At 38.0% G+C, this 21,794-nt stretch overlaps 1 protein-coding gene across 7 annotated transcripts in view; it reads left to right on the top strand.

Annotated features, from left to right (window-relative positions):
* Positions 1–21,794, top strand: part of osbpl8 (oxysterol binding protein-like 8) — a 66,102-nt gene that overhangs the window by 8,479 nt on the left and 35,829 nt on the right. For 4 of the 7 annotated variants that reach the window (XM_008401357.3, XM_008401354.3, XM_081604037.1 and 1 more), the window contains one exon: positions 8,759–8,856. In XM_008401357.3, coding sequence (XP_008399579.1) covers positions 8,812–8,856 — 45 coding nt within the window. In that variant the 5' untranslated portion in view covers positions 8,759–8,811. Of the gene's footprint in view, positions 1–3,072; positions 3,255–8,758; positions 8,857–16,460; positions 16,580–21,794 lie in introns of those variants that run through there. The other 3 variants (XM_081604035.1, XM_081604041.1, XM_081604038.1) reach the window with 3 other exon arrangements.

The following is a 21,794-nucleotide window of genomic DNA, read 5'->3' as shown; positions in this document are numbered from 1 at the left end:
AGTTCATTTTGCAAGATGCTAGCATGCGGTATCATGATGACTAAAGCCACTAAAAACATAAGTTTCTCTTCTGTCTGGTTGAACTCATCCCTTTGTTAATTGGAGGATTTGGAAATTGTAAATCAACCATAGTAACCCAGTGAAGTGGATTTTCCATGAAAATGTCCAAATATATGATCTTAACAGTACTGCACAAATGTATTAGTTGATTTTGAAGAACAGTCATTTAAAAAGGTTGTGAAATAACTCAGAGTTTAACTCCATATCTGATGGTGTACCACAAGGATCTATTTTGGTTCTTATCTTATTTGACATCTTTATATTGTACAATCTTTGGACATGTTGTTAAAGGCAACAGAAGCAATGAACTTTCACATGTAGTGACTCAAGACTGTCATACAAATACACACACTTTTCAGCTTTTTATTTTGTAATTTTAAAGCCAAATTACATAATTTTACCTCTACTTCAGAATTGTGCAGCATGTTGTGTTGTAAACTCAAACATTTAAAGACTTTGACAAAACCAAACATTTACCACCAGGTTTACTACAGTAGTTTGCCATTTTTCCAACACTGGTGAGGCATGTACTGAACTTTTAGTCCCTTAGGCTACATTTCCTTCATCTCCACACCCGGTTGACTCACTGCTTCTTTCAGTCATTACTAAAAGGAGCATCAAAGGAAATGTATGTTTTAATAAATACAATTACACTACGATTAAACTGTTGCGAAAGAATATTTTAGATGGATGAACACATATAATAGAGAGTGAGGGAGGAAAATCTGCCATGATAATACAACAAAAAATAAAAAACCCAACTCATGCAATCATATCAGAATACTTCTATTTTTAATTACTGTAGATGTGCCCCAGCTAATTTTCTGCTCTCCAATATGTAATTATTAATCTTAGATTTCTATACTTAAAGGGGAGACGCTTGAGGCTCCTTAGGACCATGTAATTTTATTTGAGATAATCCAAAGAGAGATTATGAAAAAGATTCACACAGATTTACATGATTATCTTTCTTTCCTTTGAGGAGGGTTAATAATCAAATAGTTAATAGAAGGTAATGTGTTTTTTCTAAATTATATTTGCAAGAGAGTTTTTTCGGCTGAACTGCTATCTTAGTCAAAATTACACTTTGAAAAGAAACATGCTGAAATTATTATTATATTATTTTTATTTTTTATTGTTTTTTTTTTTTTTCAAATACAGTTGACACTAGTTTAAAGGTTGGAAGCCACACAGCATAAATTCTAGTCCATGTTGTGGATTTGCAACATTTGTCCAATTAGTAGGTTTTTATGTTTTTCATCTTTTAAGCCTGACACTGCTGTGTTTAGCTTGCCTTCCAGTGTCCAACTCACTGTGTGCAATACCAGCCATAGACGTGTTTTGTCTGGTTGACTGGTCACATGCCTGAGTGTCCTTTAAAAGGGAAACCTGGTATCCTGGTATCATAATTTACCCTAATGGATCAGCTTAGCAGACGTAGTAAGCAAACAGCGTCTACAGTACACATTTAATATGGTGACCCAGTAAGTGGAGAAATAGCAAGTTTATTTGTGCCGCAGTCTTCATACACAATTATTTAAATTGCTTCACAGAAAAATAAAGGAACTGGGTTTAACAGACAAATATTAAAATAATAGTAATATTTTGGCATCACAAAATATAATGCATTAAAAAAAACAGAGTACCGTATTTTCCGCACTATAAGGCGCACCGGATTATAAGGCGCACCTTCAATGAATGGCCTATTTTAAAACTTTTTTTATATATAGGGCGCATAGAATAGACGCTTCAGTTTGGGTTGCCAATTTGTTCCGTACTCTATTATTACACATCCACATTTGTAAAGAAGTGGTCCTCGAGTACTTTATATAGTAGGCTGCCCCAGTCATTGTTTCACTCACTGTGATGCGATATTGTGCCCAACTGCTTTCTGCGTAAAACAGACCAACCGACACGCTGCCGCCGCAGTCTCTGTCTCTCCCCCCACCCGGCTTTAAATGTATTATTATTAACAAACCAGCGTTCTGACAACTATCCCAGCATGCACCGCACACTTCTTCTTCTACGGGGGAAAATGAAGTCGGCGGCTGCTTACCGTAGTTACTAGACCTGTTGTGGCTCAATATTGGTCCATATATAAGGCGCACCGGATTATAAGGCGCACTGTCGGCTTTTGAGGAAATCGAAGGTTTTTAGGTGCGCCTTAAAGTGCGGAAAATACGGTATCTAAAATGCAATCAAAATAATTGATCTGTGACCTTTATAGGGAAGCTGTGGGAAACAGCAATGTTTTCAGCCCTGATTTAAAGGAGGCAACCGTTTCTGCAAATTTTAGGTTTAGGTGATTTGCCCCAAGAGCTGAAAAGCATAGAAACGTAATTATTTTTTATTACTTTGTTAAGCTTGGATTTTTTGAACCTGATGGTTCTATACGGTTTAAGGCTGCAACTAAGAATTGTTTTAGTAACCAATTATTCTATCAGTAATCATTAAATGAATAAATAACATCATTCCTTGTATAAATAAAGAAAGACATATTTTGGCTAAAATGCAATAATATACCACTTCTTTAGTGAATTTAAACCGGGTGAAGCTAAAACTAAGCTACAGTAGGTGTTTTGGATGAAACATGTCTACAGACAAAAGTGCTTTTATTAAAAACAACAACAAAAAAAACATTTTTAAATTTTTTAAGTGAAGAAAGATTTTTATGAAACATTTTTTTCCTTTGAAGGCAGGACTATAGACAGTTTTGACTTATTTATTTTTCTAAGTACTGTATGTCGTTTTTTTCAGTACATGGATTTTTTTCTGAGTCTGTATGCTCCAGTTAATCGATGATTATTTTAATCATCGATTAATCGAGATTGATTGTTTCAGCTGTAAGATGGTCCAAGGCCCAAGACCCTCTTCGGACTTTTCAAACCCTGCCTGACCACTCTTATAAGTACGCGTGGGATTTTCAACAAGACGCAGCAACACTTTAGCTATGCCTGTTGCTTTAATAAGAGGTGCAGCGGAGGCTTTACATGTGGGACACACACACACACACATACTGAGAGAGGGAGCTTTGCCTGCTGCTGCTCCTCCGCTGACACCGGCAGGCTTGCAGCAATAGCCTACATATCAGAGGAGGAGGGTGAAAAACATGATGTCATCTCGAGGTTCCTCTTCTTCCTCTGTTCGTCCGTCTCCGGACATAATGGTGCTTTCTGCGGTCCGAGCTTCGTAAGGTAGGTCTCTCCCCCCCAGCCCTCTCCCTTGTTGTTCTCTTCCACACGTGCTAGCTGCGCCGAACAGCCTCTGTTTTTATGTGCTTTGCTTTCTCATTAGAATTCCCTGTGTCTGCCTGGCATTGGCTCTCTGGTAGGTGATATCACAATGTGTCTGTGACAGAACAAGAGATTGTCAAGCAGGGAAGTTGCATCCTGCCGTGGGATAAATGCTCTGTATGTCTTTGAATTGTGTGTGTTTGAGGGGCTGTCGTCCCGCTCTGCTTTAAGGTCATTCTCAGGTTACAGATATATCACTGGTGACCTTTGTGTCTGTGCAACTCCTTCCGACGTCCTCAAATCCATCAGAGGTTATCTTGGAAATGTCTGCATAGTTGAGCTCAAATCCGTAGCCTCGTATCTCCCCCTATTTTTTTTTCTTCCTGTTTTGCAAAAGGTATGGCAACACAAACACACATCTTGTATTCCACTGGAGCTGCATGCGTCATCCACATTTTCATTTAGCAGCGCTGTAGTTGAGCTGTCGCCTTGTTTGCTGTGATGTTCCTTTCGCTCTCTGTTCTGCGTGTTATCAGCCAACAGTCAGTTCAAATCTGAAGGACAGCCATTCTTTCTCTCATCACAGGAATGAACAGTGTGAGGTGTCCTTGACGTCCTGTGAGCCCAGCGCTCTCCACCTGATCAGCAATTGCGTCCACAGATGTCTGAATCACATGATTTTTAAAGCATTTTCAGGCTCACTTGTTATGTGGATGTCTAACAATAAATAATATGAACTTCACATTAGGGCTGGACAATAAATCAGTTACAATAAACACATGATCAACATCAATAGATGATACATCTGCTACAATATTCATAGAATATTCACTGAACTCCGATCCAGCATTTTGGGAGATGTAGGCAGAGGAAAGGGTTTCTGTTCTCAACCTCTCACAGTGAGCTAAGCGAGGTGGGTGGCATCAACCAACTCGCTCTTTGGTTACCTAGCAGCGATCTGTTGAGTAACTTGCGCAGCAGCAGTTTAAGGTTTCGCCACACAAGTTTTTCAACCACATCGTCCAGCCAGACTTCACATACAAAAAAAAAAAAGAAAATCTGGATCTCATCAGTTATTCCTTCATTGTAAAAAAGGATCTTGGTGATGAACCTTATGTTGTTGGAAAGCCCGAGTTTGATTCTTTAGTGTCATTTATTAGAGTAGATAAGTTTTGTAGAAATAACATTGGCAAGTACAAAGAATTTTTACAATTTATTGAACAGCCTGATGCCTCATCCTCCAGCGTGATCACTCACTGCTCTGGAAAGGCCTATTACGTTGTTGGATTCTGGTCCCTATGGTTACGTCTTGATGCTCAATTCGTTAATTTTTGCTGAAATCTGTGTTTTTCTTGATGTTCAAACTATTAATTTGATTATCAATTCAAATGAGCTCAATAATTTAAATTCTGATATTTTTTGAATTGCGATTTTGTTCAGAGAGACTGCATAATCCATATTCAGCATGGTTTCAATTGTGTGTGGTTTTTATTTCCTTTTTATTCATTGGTTTTGGTTGTCTTGTTTTATTGTGGACATTAAAAATGTCTTTAAGTCCATTGTGGAGAATTCCTTAGAAAATTAGTTGTAGTTTATAGGTCTCTGAGAGAGCGAACTTGCATTATTATACCAAGATCGATGTAATTTCTTTTGTCAATGAGGATTTAAAGAATCTAGTCGTCACTAGGTCTTCTGCCACATAAAGATCTTATTAAAACATGCTCTGTTAGTGTAGAGATAGCAAAGACTGGCTTGGTAAATCATTTTTTTGGTACAAAGCTTTTCTAAATTAGATTCAACCTTTTAAGCCAGGGGTATGCATTGTTTTAATATTGTATCCCTAAAATTAATCCCCATTTATCCCTGTTTTGGTTTCCTTTATGCAGAGTCAGAGTTTGTTCATTTAAAACCCCACTTGGGAATAAAAAGCAAACCTTATTCTTGTGGATATTCTTGAATCCTCTTTGTACTTGAAAGGCAGTCGTCTGTCCCTAAGGCTCGGTTGATTAATATTCCACTCTCTCTGACCTACATGGTTTAATTTTTCTTTAAAGATGTCTTTCCCCTGAGTACATCATCAAACTGGGACACCCAGAAGATTGGACCAGCTCTCCTTCTTCTAATCTTTGTCTTTTTATTACGGAACATTCATTGAAGCATTTACTCCTCAATTCTGGCATGTTGAAATTTATCATAAAGTTACATATTTGCAACCATAAAAAGCATAACGTGCAGGTTGATAAAACCGTAATGTTTGTTAAAGTCTAGGCCTCTATCATTTTGTATTGATATGTATGTTATTCCGATATGTAGAAGGGATACTTGGATGAAGTTTCGTCCAATGGAAAATACTTTGGATTGAAATTCATCGCCACACCTTGGATCTTGTTTAATATTCAGTTCATAGGGATCTTAATTGGTTTAACAGGATATGAAGTAGCCTTTACATCGGCTAAAATCCGAATCGGCAGGTCAGGTTTTTTACAGATCAGTAATCAGCCAGAAAACTACAATTGGCACACAACAAATGTCAATACAAACATGGAGGAAAAACACAAGGTGTGGCACTTTATTGGCATTAGCTGTACTTGTCAACATTCTGTTCTGTAACCTAATCCAAATCTCCAAATTCCAACAAAACAAACAATATTCTCTTGATTAAAATGGTAAAAACAAACCTTCTTAGAATGATGGTGTAAGCCATCAGAAGTGATTTGACCAAGAAATCACCCTTTTTTGGCCCTACGGTGATTTAGACAAAAAAAAAAAAAATCACTTTGGCCAAAAATGTCATGGGAATGTCTTTAGGAATGTGACAATTTGCAATGTTTGAATATTGATGTAACTCATTTCTTATACTATTAGTTAGTTTAAGCTCACTGAAGCCCTCCTCAATGACTAATAAGAATCAGACTACCTTTAGTCTGAGAGAAAAACATGCACACAGGGCATACATCAGTTTAAATAATCACATTTCTGCATTTACAGAAACTGTTTTCACCTTTTAAGTAGCATTAGAAAGTTGTAAGTTTACATAATCATAAGGTGTTGTTAAAAATTTAGACTCTAGTTCAGTCTTCTTAAGATCGTGAAGTAAATTAGATATTTTCTGAGATGTTTCAGTTTTCCTCATCTTTGCAGGATGTTTAAAACTTGACAGTCATAAGTCGATGTTGGTGAGACTCTAATTAGAGAATGATGATTTCCTTAATTGGACCATAATTCCGATAGTAATTAGGCTTTCCTTTGCAGTGTGATTGCTCTACAATGGTTGAGATTAAATATCAACATTTTGGAAGCAGCTCTGTCACATCTGCCTCAAAAGAGAAACCCACCAGCCAACTGTTCTTTTGCAGTGGTTGGCTCTCTGCTGGTTTCTAAGGATTCCCTCAGTTTCAGTGTCCAGCAGTGAGTCAGAGCTGTTGGCTCACTGAGGTCTGTGGGACAATTTAAAACAAACCGAGTGGTCCCTGCTTGCAGGCAGAAACGGACCGAGTGAACTTTAGGAAGGGAGTCAGCACAGCAGATGTTAACGGGAATTGACTGCCGCTGGTTCAGCCACCGCTTCCAAAGTGGTGAAAATTTAAACTGTTGTTCAGCTCCGTAATGACACGCAATAACGATAATAATAATTCAAACCCCAAATAAAGCAGGAGTCACACTTCAACACTCACTGTGTCACAAACCAAAACTTGAATAAGAAAGCCCAGTGTGTTCCTCCAACACGACTTCCTGAAAGAATATTTATTGCAACTAGTGTGGTGAATATATGCCTCCAACTGATTTTTATTAGGACACAGTAGATTACTAAAACCATAGTGTTGCAAACTGCTACATTAAACCATTAAACAGATGTTGTGTGATTCAAGTAGAACAGCAGAGAAGTTGTATGCTGATCATAGCTGCCGAGTACCTCCTTGTGATGTACTATCAGTGAGACATGACCGGAAATGCTGGGAGAATCATGCTTTAATGCGGGTGGATGACTTTAAGGACATTCAGAGTTAATTGACAAATGCATCAACTTTATGTGAACATTTTGCAGTGTTGACCTTTTCTTGTTTATACCGTCTGTTATTCACTCTGCCACACCGGGTATCAATTTCTTGGCCAAATTGTAACTGATGGTGGCCAATTCTTTTCTATTTAGTGGTTTTAAGTTGATCAAAGTTTCAAGAGCTGATCTTTGAGTTTGATGCTTGGGCTGTTGGAAGAAACTTGTCTTGACGGAGTGCGTCTTTCAACAAGAATCTTCAAGTTTTCCTCCCCAATTGGTAACTAGATTTCTGTCTGTACTGAACATGCTACTCCATCCATCCATCCATTTTCTTTACACCCTTGTCCCTTAGCAGGGTCAGGGAGGGGTGTTGGTGCCCATCTCCAGCTAACGTTCCAGGCGAGAGGCGGGGTCACCCTGGACAGGTCGCCAGTCTGTCGCAGGGCAACACAGAGACACACGGGGCTAACAACCGTGCACACACACACTCACACCTAGGGACAATTTAGAGAGGCCAATTAACCTGACAGTCATGTTTTTGGACTGCGGGAGGAAACCGGAGTACCCGGAGAAAACCCACGCACGCACAGGGAGAACATGCAAACTCCATGCGGAAAGATCGGGGCCGGGAATCGAACCCACAACCTTCTTGCTGCAAGGCAACAAACAGCTCTACCAACTGCATTACTGTGCAGCCCACATGCTATTCAACGATCTAAAAATATTTTTTTACCTAATCTGTCGCATTACCTGTATTTTCATCTACCATATAACTGTACAAATTGCAGTTATGAAAATAGATTTGCTTAATGGAAGCACACAAATAAAATAACTTTTTTCTCCCACATCACACGAGACATGCGAACAACCGGCGAAAGAAACGAAGAAGATGATGCTGCATGTTTTTAACGGCTTATCACGTGAATAAACTTATTCACATGTAATTTTAATTGTTAAAATCAGAAATAATTTCTTAAAATGGTTCCTTGGGCTGTTTAATTAAGGTTCTCTAGAGGCGGCTGAATATGTTAGCCCTCTCAATTTTTACTGTATGTAAAAATTGTCTGAAATTATGAGTGATTTTGAAGTTTTGTACAACTTTCCACATTCGGTTGGATTTGAGCAGTTAAAATGACAAGACGTCATAAAGTTGAAGTTAATAAAGGTTAAAAGTTGTCATGCTCAAGTGACTACTGGGAAGAAAGGTGAAAGCAATGGGAAAAGATGCACTGAGAGAATAAATATTCCAGGAAGCCTTGGGGAAGCCAGCTGGCAGAGATTCAGATCCTCCTCGGTGTGCAGTCGAAATGGGCCATTTATTAACGGACAGAAGTTTGGCTCAAACAAACTTTTAGGAGCATTGAGAGCAGGTGTTTTACAAAGAACTAAAATCTTGACTCTACTTTTACAAAGCTCACTTCATTACGGTTAGACCATGTAGTAAGACATTGTTTCTTCATCTCCACAGAGATGCAGTCATCAGCGCAGCATAGGCAGACTTGACTCTGGTTACAGACAAGCATGGAATCCTCTTCTGAGTCCCAACTGGAGCCTGAGACAACTTTGGTAAGTAGCTCCACACTTTCATTTGAATACACAGTTAGACTGAGAAATACTTCGAACTGTTTGGTAACTATGAAGAATCCACATCAACCTTTTGTTCTATAACTGACATGATCCAATAACATTTGCTGTTCAGTATCGGAAGGAGATGTTAAAATGTTTGACATCTTGGTTGTTGAACACCACATGCAAAGTTTCTAGGGAAAAGAGAAAAACGGTACTAGTTGATCATTAAAAATAAATAAATAAACAGCTGCTTAAATGTGTAATTTGTGTGTGAGCTATGTTTAAGTAATAAAATCCGCTATGTTTCAAAGCTCAAGAGGGTAAAACATACTATACTGAAGTATTGCACTGTCTTACAGCCTGAATGAATCGCAGATATATCGCAATATATTTTAAATAACTTCTTCAAGATTTACCATTGTCATTATGAAATTCTTCACTGATATGTTTAAAAGTTAATTTGAGTAACTGCAGTCTGTAACAGCACTCACAGCAAAGGCCATGGTTAGCATCACCTGTTAGCATTCAACTTCCATGTCCACCTTGCAGAGTTTGGTTCCAACTTGGCTGAAGTGAATGCTACAGATTTGAAAGTTATCCAATGCCATGATCCCATTTGCAAACACGATGTGTTACTGAGATCATTAGTGCGTGAGAATTTAACAAACTCTGGATTTTCTTTCTCTCTCACTGACAGTATCTCTAATGTTTTGGGTTCGCATCAGTGGCTTTCCAAAGTTAATTCCACATTCTAGTCAGTTTTCTCTTTGAGCCCATATTTACTTTGTAGTAAAGTGTAACCTTTCTATATTTTGGTGGACAACACAAACAACTTGGATGTACATTACCCCACAACTGGATCTGGTGGTTTCTGCACATGGAAGTATTTTTCTTTTTGTACATCTGTATTTACATAAATTTAGCAAATTATCAGCTATAATACTGTATATAGATGTATATAGTAAATTCCAATTTAAATAATGAGCTAACGCTCCTCCCTCCCTGCATTATTGCTTTCTACACATTGATAATGATCTTTGCTCAATCCCCACGCTCTAATGCTAAATTGGAGAAGCTTTCTGTTTCCTGCTGGTATCTGTGACACGTTATCTGCTACTCGAGTGTACCCTCTGAACCTTAATAACGAGTCTAACGTACAAATACTCTCAGTCTGCCACAAGCTTGTCTGGCTGACTGTGACAGACACTGAACTTTGCTGTACATAGTTACACTTGTCTCAGAGCTCGTGTGTGTGAGCTGGTGGTGGAGGATGGCCACTCTGCCTACAGATGATTAAAGGTCAGCCAGGTCTGTTCAACATCCTCTTTCCAAAGAACAGAGATGGTGAATAAGCTGGTGACTAAAAATAAAAAAGGACATGGCAATCCACACTTTGTTCTGCATTTTGATGGAAAGTTAACACTTCCTGGTATTAGGGCGCTGACGATACAAGCTACAAATGCCGAGCTATCTTTAAAAGGCAAACAATCTTTTTTTAGTTGTTTATCTTTCTGAAGGCTTAGTTAGATTTAGAGTTTTATTTTTTGCAAAGCATTGGCTTTTCTAAAAGTACACGTGATCGTATTACATCTGGTTAACAAACTTACTAAACGTGGGGGAAGTTGTTAGAACATGTAAGCCCATATTTACATGTTCTAAATATAGAACATTTGTATAGTTTTCATGAATTTCTTCAAAATTTCTTTTAGTATGTAACTAGAAAGCATTTGGATTTCATTCACTTCTTAACTAAAAGACTTATTGGGTTCTGCTCATGGTTTGGACACATCAGGCTTAAAAGTTATTGTCAAAGCAAACTATTGGGGCTTTTAAGGTCAATAAAATCACTGTTAAGGTCATTGTCACAAACATTGTTAGTAGACGATCCGAGACGATTTCATCATCTCAGATGTTGCTATCTTTGTCAGTGTCTTTGTGCTTCAGATGGAGATGAGCCGCTGAGTTCTCATCCATTGAATTAAGCCGTTGAGCCAGGTGAAAGTTGTTAGGAGGCTTTTCATCCAGTGTGACTTGGATTAAAAAAGGCCAAGAATCCAGTCTCAGTCTCTAACTGGAATAACAAAATTTCCCTGTACAATTTTACACCACATTGTCCAAAGCTTTATTTCAATAAAACAGAAAAACTGAACAAATTTTTCTTCTACAGTAGTTTAAATGTATTATGTTGGCCTCAGATGCAATGCCTGTAAAATACATTTAAAAGTTTGTAACATCCCAAAATGTCAGACATCTTTTAATATGTACCTTTTTAAACTTCTCAATGTATCTGAATCATCATCCTAAGCAGCAGCGTTTCTGGGAATAATGGGGACTTATGGTGACAGATAAATTAGGTAATATTAGTCCTGAATTCATCTCCTACAGCCTTTTTTGTTCAATCAACCACAATGAGGCTGAGTGGGAGCAGAACTAAGCACTTTCCCCTCTTTGACACTGGCTGAAAGTGGGTGTGAGTTTTAATAACGCTTTTTTTTCTTCTTCTTTTTCTGTGTCAATATTGCAAACTCATTCCCCCCCTGCCTACATCCCTTCCTAATTTAGTCAGTGGATAATTAATCTGCAGATGATGGTTAAATTAATTTGGTTTGAAAGCTATGTGGGTTGATTTACTTTTGAATACATTTTTCTAATTGACTTCCTGGGCTGTATGTGGGGATTCTATCACTTCTGGTCCACCTTAATAAGAGCTTGTGCAAATCGTTGCGCCAACCAGAGCCCCTTGAAAACATCCACACAATCAAAACCAAGTTCATATTTCTGTCAGTGCCTAGTGGGGGGGAATGAATAATCTTCTGTACCCTGAAGCTGTGATTATGATCATGTGGCTGTTCTTTTGTGAGTTCTGGCTCAACATCTACTTTTTTTCTTTTTTCTTTTTTTTAGACCCGGAACATTCTGTAAAAATCTGCCAACTAGCATTGGCAAAGGAAGAGGAAGTTTGTGGTTTTAAGATGTTTTTTCGTGCTTTGACTGCTGTATGCTGTATGGTACTTACACAAATTGTGTAAGTACCATGTGTTCAAGCTCTTTATACCTGTGGCAGATTTACTGTATTTGAAGTGATATTAAAAACTGTTGGCCAAGTCAAAGAGAAAGGACAACTAATGTGTTTTAATACAAAAGCATCACAAGTTGGCAACTTTCTCAATAAAACCTTGATGCTGAGCTAGATATCTCATGTTGTATTTTTTCCATGAGCTGGATAGACTGCAACAGACCCCTGACTATTTACGGATTCACCTATTGGCAAATTTTTATGTGGAACTTCAAATTACCCACGAAAAATCCACCTATTGGCAGATTTTTTTTTCTTTTTTACGTCAAACATATGTAGAATATTTTAAAGCACATGTACCTTGGGAAACTGAGACTTTAGCAGCAATGCTACTTGGTATGCTATTGGCTGGCGTTTGTCAGTCCACCAATCAAGGAGTGGAATCCACCAATCATATCTCTTGCATTGGTGGATTGGTGCACTCCACCAATCCAGGAGTGCAGTTGGTGCTGATTGGCTGGACCTCCAAGAGCAGAGATAAGGAAGACTGTAGCTGTTAGTTTCTGCCAAAACGGTTTCCACTGTGCGTTTTAATGCGTATTAAGCTATATTTGGTGTTATGAAGTCATAGACAGACAAGTATTCAAGAGTGGCTGTGTTTCCTAACCTCCACTGATACGACTATGAAGCCAAAAGAAAGAAATGAATTAACACATTTTATTTATTAGTATGTAGTTTTCACAACATTCACCAATATTATTCCACATCAGGTTTTCCAAATATTGTGATGAGACTTTTCCATTGTCATTTTATGGGTCAGAAGTAGAGCTGCACAGTGGATTCAGTTAAAGACTCATTCTTTAGCAACACCAACTTAAAACTAAGCCTCCCTTTTCAAAGCCTGACCTGTAGAGGGAACTGGAATATAGTCCTGAGGCTAATGGAGCCAGATGTAAAAATTGACTTGAGGCTTCTGTTACACAGCGAGACACCAAGTCTGAGTCAGCCTCTGTACATCAGTGGTTGGGGGAATGGGAGGGGTGGAGTCGATCTGACAAGCTTCCACTTTGGAGACATTCTCTCTGCTGAAGTAAACTGGTCTAATTGAGCCGGGGCAGGGGGAGAAAAAAATACAGTATCTCCAACAGTAAATATGGCAAAGATGCTGCGGACAAAAAGTTGGAAAAATATGCAACCACTTATCACGTAATTGATGGAGTGAAATTCAGATAATGTAGGCACAGTTGCATATTTTAACATTCAATGTTTAAAACAGTGCAGACGGGATGTTCAGAATATTTCTTTCTAGGCAGATAAATCAGCTTGTTGGGCCAGAATGGTGGGTGGAGGACAGGCAAGAGAGAAAACTGAGTGGATGAATAAGCACTGTTTTGCAGAAGCATGTGAATAGATGTTTGACTATAGTGTTATCTAACTCTAAAACCTCAATATAATTATCCCTTTGAACTTATATTCCTAATTAATAATTAGTTGAGGTTTTTAGCTAATCTTTCACTAGTGGCAATATTGTAAATCTGCTAAAACCTACAGAATATGAAGTCGAATTTGCATTCAAGCAAAGATGAAAATTGTTGTAGGTAACCAGTGTGGTGCTGTGTGACTCAAGTTTTCTATTGGTATTCTATAACGGGGAGGTATGACTCATAACTTTATTCTGACCAGCGTTTTTAAGTTGTTGTTTTTTGTTTTTTTTTGCACATTTCTTTTGGTTTATACAGAAATACAAAAAAATGCTATTCTCTTCCAGTAATTGTTCATAGATTTTGTTCTGCTATCATGTAGCTGCTGCTAAATGTTTCTGTTTTTCTGGTATTTGAGAAAACCTATCCAAAGTCACAGACTGAAAGTCACTCATCAGGGGGTTTCCTGCCCACAGCTACAGACTGTAGTCTAATTCTAAAGGCTGGTTTTTGACTGCAAATGAGCTTTGCAAATATAAGAATGACTAGTTTTTTTCTGCTATTTTGAGTGGAAGAAGCAGGCTTTTTTGTGTGTGTGTGTCATTCCAAAAATAATGAGTCTCATGATGTGAATCACAGACCGCTCTGTCAGCAGACTGGAGAATGTTTGACAGATTACAATTATTTCTTTGTGAGTGTGAATAAAAAATGCAATTAATGTCCTCAGTGTGACTCGACAGGAGAGTGGGATGCAAATAAGTAGGAATGCTTATTAGACATAATTGATAGAAAAGTCAGCCTTTGCTGTGCCTTGAAGAACTATTTATGCCATTTGAACCGTTTTTTTTGTCATGTTTCTAAATCATAGGATTCCGTGAGATAGATCAAGGTATGTTAATGTGAAATGGAAGGAAAAGGATGCATGAACTTTTCCTTCCAAACTTTCAGATATAAATTTGAAACTTTAGCTTTCGCTAGTGTCACCTCTTTAGGCATTTCCGTAATATCCAATCCATTTCTGCTGGATTGTCAAAAATGATTTTAAGAAGTTGGATGGGGGTTACTTGAACAGGACCACTTCTGTGTTTATCATTGTCAGACATACGCGTCAGACTTTCCTTTTGTGTGGATGCACAGTCTTATGATCGTAGGGTGAACAGCACAGGATTGAGAGGCTCCAGTGCTCAGCCTGATTGAGGTGGAGATGTGTATTTTAGTGCGGACCGACTGTGACCTTTCAGTCAGAGTGCTTTGTAATCCTGAGGGAAATATGGCAATTTTCAGACCAAGTTTTTATATTGGTCTCTGGGAGCAAATTATGCAGCTAAGCTAAAGATTCTGGGAGTGGAGTCTTTATTGCCCATCAAGACTGTATTAAGCAGAATTATTTGATGCAGCTGCACATATTTTTGAAGCCTCAGGTTTATTTGTATAGCACATTTGGTAACACTTTATTTGAAGGGGTTTGTATAACACTGACACGACACTGTCATAAGCATGACATAACACCTGTCATGAATATAAAGGAGTCTTTATGAATGTTTGACAGTTGTCATGAAGTGTCATTTGGTAAATAATGACACTTTTAATGCAAAGTTGCTCTAAAAGTTGCATTGAAAGTCCATTAAAAATGCCAACTTTGCATTCAATTATCATAATTTACAAAATCATGCAAAGTTGGCACTTTTAACGGACTTTTAATCCAACATTTAGAGCAACTTTGCATTAAGTGTCATTATTTACCGAATGACCCTTCATGACAACTATAAACATTTATAAAGACTTCTTTATGTTCATGACAGATGTTATGTCATGTTTTTAACAGTGTCATGTCAGTCTCATGCACACCCCTTCAAATCAAGTGTTACCGCACATTTCAGCAACAAGGCAGTTCAATGTGCTTTACACCACAAAACATAGTGCATAGCCAATTATGAAACGAGCTAAATTTCGTCAATGTGACTAAAGATAAGCTCATGTATGAGTTACTCTTGATCTTGCTGGGACAGTAGTCCTGTAAATCTAGAAATGTTCTTCAGGCAATAGAAGGCCAACTTCTATAATACCTTCTAACTTCAGCTAATAACTTCATGTTTTTCATGTAGAGAAAGTTTAGGCACATCCACGCATTGCAGTGTTCTAAGCATCTGTTTAAAAGGATGCTGCTTTTGTTTGCTGGACTTTACAACAGAAGAAACAAGTCAATGGAAACCATGGCAATACAGCATACATTTACGCCTTCTTTCCACTGAGCGGTGTTATTCGTTACACTATTTCATGGTCCAGCGTATTTGGGTTTCCACCGCCAATTGGACTCTCATTGGGCAGGAGGTGTTAAACATTGTGTCATATGAGAAAAACAACAAACTTGATGCGATAGAATGTCTTGTTTGTCACAAGCAATTTTTTATTTCCCCCAAATCAATGGACTGTTGTATAGGTCCACCATAGCAATACCACATCATTGTCCAATGGACCTACAGCTGACTGAACCCCTCGAATGATGTGGTACAATTCTGATGTATGGGCCGCTTTTACAATGGAAACACAAAATTGTGTACCAAACCACACCAACCCGTGGCAAACCACTCGGTGAAAACGAGGCATTATGTCTTTCTAAATGGAACTATAAAGGGTTTCAGGGTAGTTAGGGGGTAAGTGAGCCGTCCTCAGAGTTGATTTTCCATTGTGACCTATGGAGTTTACCCTGGTCACTGCTTTATTGATGCAGTGGCGCTTCAGTCAACAAGTTCCCAGGAAGGAGTAGTGTGGTTAAAGTAATTGAGCCGGACGGTGCACACAAATCCCCATCTTTAATAGCCTACCCCCCATGTTTGCATCCACGGTTGAACTGTCTCTGAATAAGACCAGTTCTCAAAGCAACAAGCAATGGGGTGGATTGATGAAGAGATAGGATGGGGGGGAAATCACAAGGGCTTTAGAGAATGGATGAAAGCTGAGTAAGAGTATTCAATGGCAGTGATGTAACAACCGCTGAGAAAGTAAACAAGTAAATTACTGAGGGCTTCGTGTGGGGGGGAAATGGAGAGGAGGAAGAAGAAAGCAAAGAGAGGAGAGATCTCTCATCAGAAAGAGAGAAAGGGGGAGGCTCAAATTCTCCTGCATGTGTGTTCTCTCTCTGTCTTGTCTCCTCCTTTTCTTTCGGTGTGTGTGTGTGTGTGTGTTGTAGCTCAGCGGCATGTCACACCACTTTTAGTCTGAACAAGAAAACGGTAGCAGCGATAAACTCCTCTCCCTCGATTGACTGCAGTTCCCGTGTGCTGTAAGTGAACCTTAAACTGTTAGACTCATAGCAGGAAGCAAGAGTGGTTAGCTTAGACCGAGGAGAGTTTGGGTAATGCTCCGCTACTCTTGAGGTATGTTGCTCTATAATTTACTAGAAAGTCATTTGTTTTAAATAAACCATTTTGTAACAATTGCTTATCGGCTTTATATATATATATAATATGTGTGTGTGTGTGTATAGTTTTTTTTTTTTGCACTTACTTCCATTGACTGGTTCTGATTCTTGTTGGGCCATTTAACTCTATTAAATCTGACAAATTTCAAATTTTGACCCTTCAATCAAACCAAAATTCTCCCAGCAGCTTTGTTGTTCTAGGTATTTATTGGCCAGATAGCAATGGGTCTTTAAAATTTCTGGAAAAGTTTATTTTGGTATGTTGCATGTCTGGATTAGTATGGAACAAAAAATCAAAGTGTAGAAAAAATATTGTAATTTTTAGACTTTTATCCCTCAAAATTTTGTTCTTTGGTTTGTTTTTTTATTTAATTTTTTTGTTTTTTTATTTTCTTCGTTCTCTCATTTGATCCTTTGTTCGTTCCTGGTTCCTGTGTTCGTTCGTTCGTTCCTGCGTTCCTTCTTTCCTTCATTCTCCTATTTAATCTGGCATAGTTAGCTTTTCTATTTTATCTTTTAAAATGAACATGAAGGACCAAGAACTCTTGAAAGTTGGAACCCCACTTTTATTAGGTATAGAAATTTACTTTAAATTGTCTTTAGCAACATGTCTTCATTGCAAGGATCAGTGTTTGTTGCTTTAATTGCCTTTGAGTTATTCTTCAGAAGTGAGTGAGGATGTCATATAGGCTAAGAGCTGAACTATGGTCCAAATAACAGGAGGTACAAATGGCTACCGATTGAGATTCGAATTACTGAATCATAACTCCTTAATCACCAAACCCTTTCCAGTCCACCTATATGCCTAATCCGGAGTTGGCTCCTATCTGTAAATGCTGCTGGAATATCCAACCATGTTCATTCTGCTTAGATGAGAGCAAATGAACTTTATCTGTTTCTAGGGTTCTGCTTTGCATCATCAGTATTCCAGGAACAGTTGCGTTTTTGTTCCTATTTATTTTCTTCACAATAGAAGTTCTGCGGGAGTGTTGGCCGTGTTCAATAGGTGCAGGCAGACAGGTTAGTGCTGAGAGTAATCAGCCTGACAGCAATAGCCAAGGTCTGTGCTTGTTCATTTTGTACAAGCAGCTGGACTGTGAGGTCTAACTTCATAACTTGTCCCCTCAAAATGACAGATACAGCTTTTAACCTAATAGATAGAGACTCACCAGTCACTGCTTTGTGGCTCATTTACTGTATCTGCCCTTGTAGTTTAATTTTGGACTAGTTTAATGTAGTTTAAGACATAAACTACATTCAAATTATTTCTAGCCTCAACCTGGATAAGATTAAAATTTAGCTTTGTCTCAATAAATTTTATCTAAATTTAATTTTTAGCTAAAATTGGATGTAAAAAATTATAAATAAAGCCCCAGAACATAATTAGATGCATTGTTTATTTTTTGTTCTCCAAAATAGGCTCTTAGCTTGTTTAATTTCTGGCCTGGGTAGAGCAATGCATCAGTTCTGGATAAAAGCTATTTTCCAGCTAGATGCCAAAAAATACAAATAAAATGTTCCTCCTTGTTTGTAGTACGTACACAAGATCTTAATTGGTGCTCTCTTCCCAAAACTCTCCTAATGAGAACCTCATGCAGACTCTTTACCCAAGTCACGCTATCATCCTTGAGCCGGTCCTCCATATCATTTCTTGGTTAAAAATTTTATATTGCTGATTCTTTTCCAACTGAGAATTTTACTAAAACAATCTACCATTCAGTTTTTTTGTCTTATTATCTATTATTACATATTTTCGTTTTAAGTGGGTACCTGCTTCTAAATGTTGTGTGCAGTGTACTAACAGAACTTTCTTTAAGCTTTTAAACACCTCTTTCACCCTTAATCTTGAGGACTTTCACCACCTCACCTCTGCGCTCTTCCTGAGCCCCCGGTCTCCTGCTGTGATGAAACTGAGACACCACTTAGTGTGAGGCCCATTTCACCACCAAGTCATCCTCTAACCTGAAACACTGCTGTCTAAGGAGATGCAGGAGGCAATCTATCACCATTGCCCCTACCACTGTCCCACAAAAAACTTTGGTTGCATTCACACCAGCCCTGTTTAGTCCATTTTAATTGAACTCTTGTCCGTTTGTCTAGAAAGTCTGGTTCTTGACTGCACAATCAAGCTCTTATGTGGACTGAAAAAGCAAACTTTTGTCCATCTACAAACTTAGGTTTGGTTCAAATGAACTCTGGTGCGGTTCAATTCAAGAGAGTGGAGAGTGGAGACTGCTCCAGAAACATTGTAAATACAACCAAAACAAACATGGCAGTCTAGCGCTGGCGGGAGATGCCGCTCGTGATCTCTTACCAAACACTAAAGAGAAATTCTAGAACAGCTAAAATCTGATGTTACTCCATTTTTGTTTATATGTTGTGAAGAAGGGAGTTGCACTTGCATCTTCTTCTGAGGTTTTTGTGTCGTTTCCTTCAGTGGTTCTTAGTGCAGCGCCCCCACAGGCAAGGAGGGGAGCTGGTTTTTCAATTAATTTGGATCATTTGGCAAAGCAGAGTTCGTAAATTAACCACACCAGCTAAAAATGTTGCAATTTTGGTTCCCAGTTGATCAGTTTACCGGACTGTCAAGTGTGAAAACATCCTTAGAAACATCCTTTTTTCTTTAATGACTTACTTGCTTGATGCCTTTGAGAGGGATAGATTGTGTCTAGTGTTTAGACAAAAAAAAAGAAATAGGGCCACTCTGTTTAGAAAAGAGCTGAAATTTGCTTTCTTTCAGATCATTGTCTTGTTTGGATTGTCATTTTGTCGTTTTATCATTATTTGTATCAGAAGTAATCTAAACTTGGATCTAAATGAAAAATGGTTCAACTAATAGAGATTTATTCATACACCAGAAAAGTGCAAGACTTGCTATAATTTTGGGAAAGCTTGACCACATTTTATCCTCAAATGGAGTAAAGGTTTTGCAAACCCAAACTGTGTTTAAAAAGTTTGAATAACTCCTTGTAGTTTTTGGGCTAACCTTTATACTTTGATATCTTTCAAATTACAGCTAAGGTCAGAATTTCTAGCCTCCCTGATGAAATCAAACAAAACTAATCCACTATCTTTTCTTCTTAATATCTCAATAGAAACCACCACAGTGAAACCTGTTAGTACTTGTATTGCTTCCAAAAGAGCAAAAGAAAACATTTCCACAAAGTCGGATCAGTTTATTTCATTGAAATAAACTGATTGTAAAAAGAACACTGAAAATGTTTGGTGTGATTTCATCAGTGGGGGGTTAATAGTTCTGACTGTCTGATCACACAGAGGGAGAACTGAACCATATTTTCAGATTTTTACTTGTAGAAAGAGAGTGTAATTTTTTTTTTACTTCCACTTCACAATAATACACTTGATACTATTCCATGACATGAAGTCCTAATAGAAAACACTTAGATTTTGTTAGCATAAAAAGGATTTTAAGCAATTTATCTAGAACCTGATTACTTTTACTGGTGGTTAGTTTTAGTTTGTCATTATGTGATGAAGATGGCTAACATACAGTAACGGTTAGCGGCTCTCCTTGCTCATCACAACTCTTTAGCTACTTTGGATCATTATAATGAGGTCAAACACATTGTATCTCGTCTGTTATTGCCACATATATTTTCAGATTGGAATTGTGAATCTTATCATTATTGCACAGCAAATTCCATCAGTCTTGACTCAGGCATTTCTTCAGACCATACCTTCTACACTCTATAAACCAAAATGTTCAAGCAATATTATTTATGGTTTCTGTTCTAGCTCCTTCCGGCCATTTGGACAGATTCCAGGTGTTCCATCTCATACTGTAGCTCTCTGCCTTCCTGGGCTCAGGCTGTAGCCATGAACTCACCACTTTACTGACAGACCTGTCAGTTCCTTAATAATGGATTTAGCTGTTCTGACGTCAAGCACAGGCTGAAATGATCTATGTGATTTCACACCATGACGATGCTGCAGTGGAATGTGCACTTAGAGAATAATTTAAATTTGGAGTTTTCTAATTGATCAAAGTAAAAATGGACTTTTAACCACTAAGGCTTCTGGTTAAAAAACCTTTATTTTTTTCATACTCGGGAGAATATTAGATCAGTTTTACCCTCATAACATGTTTGAATTTCAACCTGCCCTTTAGACATAGTACAAAAAATAACCTGTTGTTGTTTTTTTACATCCTCCTCCTCTCTCTGTTGCTGAAAAGGAAACTGGGTCAGAAATGTGCTGCAAGTGATGTTCAAACGTTATGTAATATGTCACAGCGCTTTATCCCCCGTTAGCAGTCCCCATCTTTTCATAGGAAGAAAGAGCAGCCTGTGTTTTAGACTGTTCATTCTGCAGACGGTTCGAGGCTTCCAGGGAAATAGGATGTAATACAATAGAAGATTATGTCCTATTTTTGTTTGTGACCCTTATTGTTGTTTATGTTGTTTTTTTATATCGAAATTAATTAAATTTTACTAAATCATTGGGACCACTTTAATGTCCTAACTGCATTAAAGTGGTGGAAAATCAGACCCGTCTTATCACTGTTTTTGGACACACGGACTGAGTGGAGCAACGATTGTAATGTGTTGACAGATGTAAAAAGTTGTTCTCAGCACGTGCGTGTTGAGAGTATGCTGCAGTGTTCTGTTGTCTGAGCTAGGATGATTATATTGATGTTAAAGAAAATGGGCCCGAAAATAGAACCCTGAGGAACCCCATATTTAGTTATTTCAGGTAAAGACTGTGGTGTCCTGAGCATCAAGTGAGTAAAGTTGTACAAAGTTGCAAGACCATGTGCTACTGTACTAAAGCAACAACTCAGTATTTGTAAATGTCAGTTTTTGAATGGGGATCTTGGACAAACAAACCTGATTGGAACATCAATAATCTAAGCTGTTTACTCTTAGTGATTGAACATTCATTATTGAGTTATTAAACAAAACATTGTTATGCGCCTTTGTCTTTCTCTCTTTTTCTTCTTTCTCTGTCCAAGCAAATATGGAAATTTTAAGTTGAACAGTCATGCCTACAGTCACTGTTCATTACTTATCAACACAGTAGGGCTGCTGTTTTATGTCTGAAACCAATAACAGGAGAA

Source organism: Poecilia reticulata, chromosome 23, assembly GCF_904066995.2.
Source record: "Poecilia reticulata chromosome 23, P_reticulata-male-v2, whole genome shotgun sequence".
NCBI classification, from domain to species: Eukaryota; Metazoa; Chordata; class Actinopteri; order Cyprinodontiformes; family Poeciliidae; genus Poecilia; species Poecilia reticulata.
The sequence above is the reverse complement of the archived record's forward strand: the minus strand, read 5'-3'. Positions and strand labels throughout refer to the sequence as shown.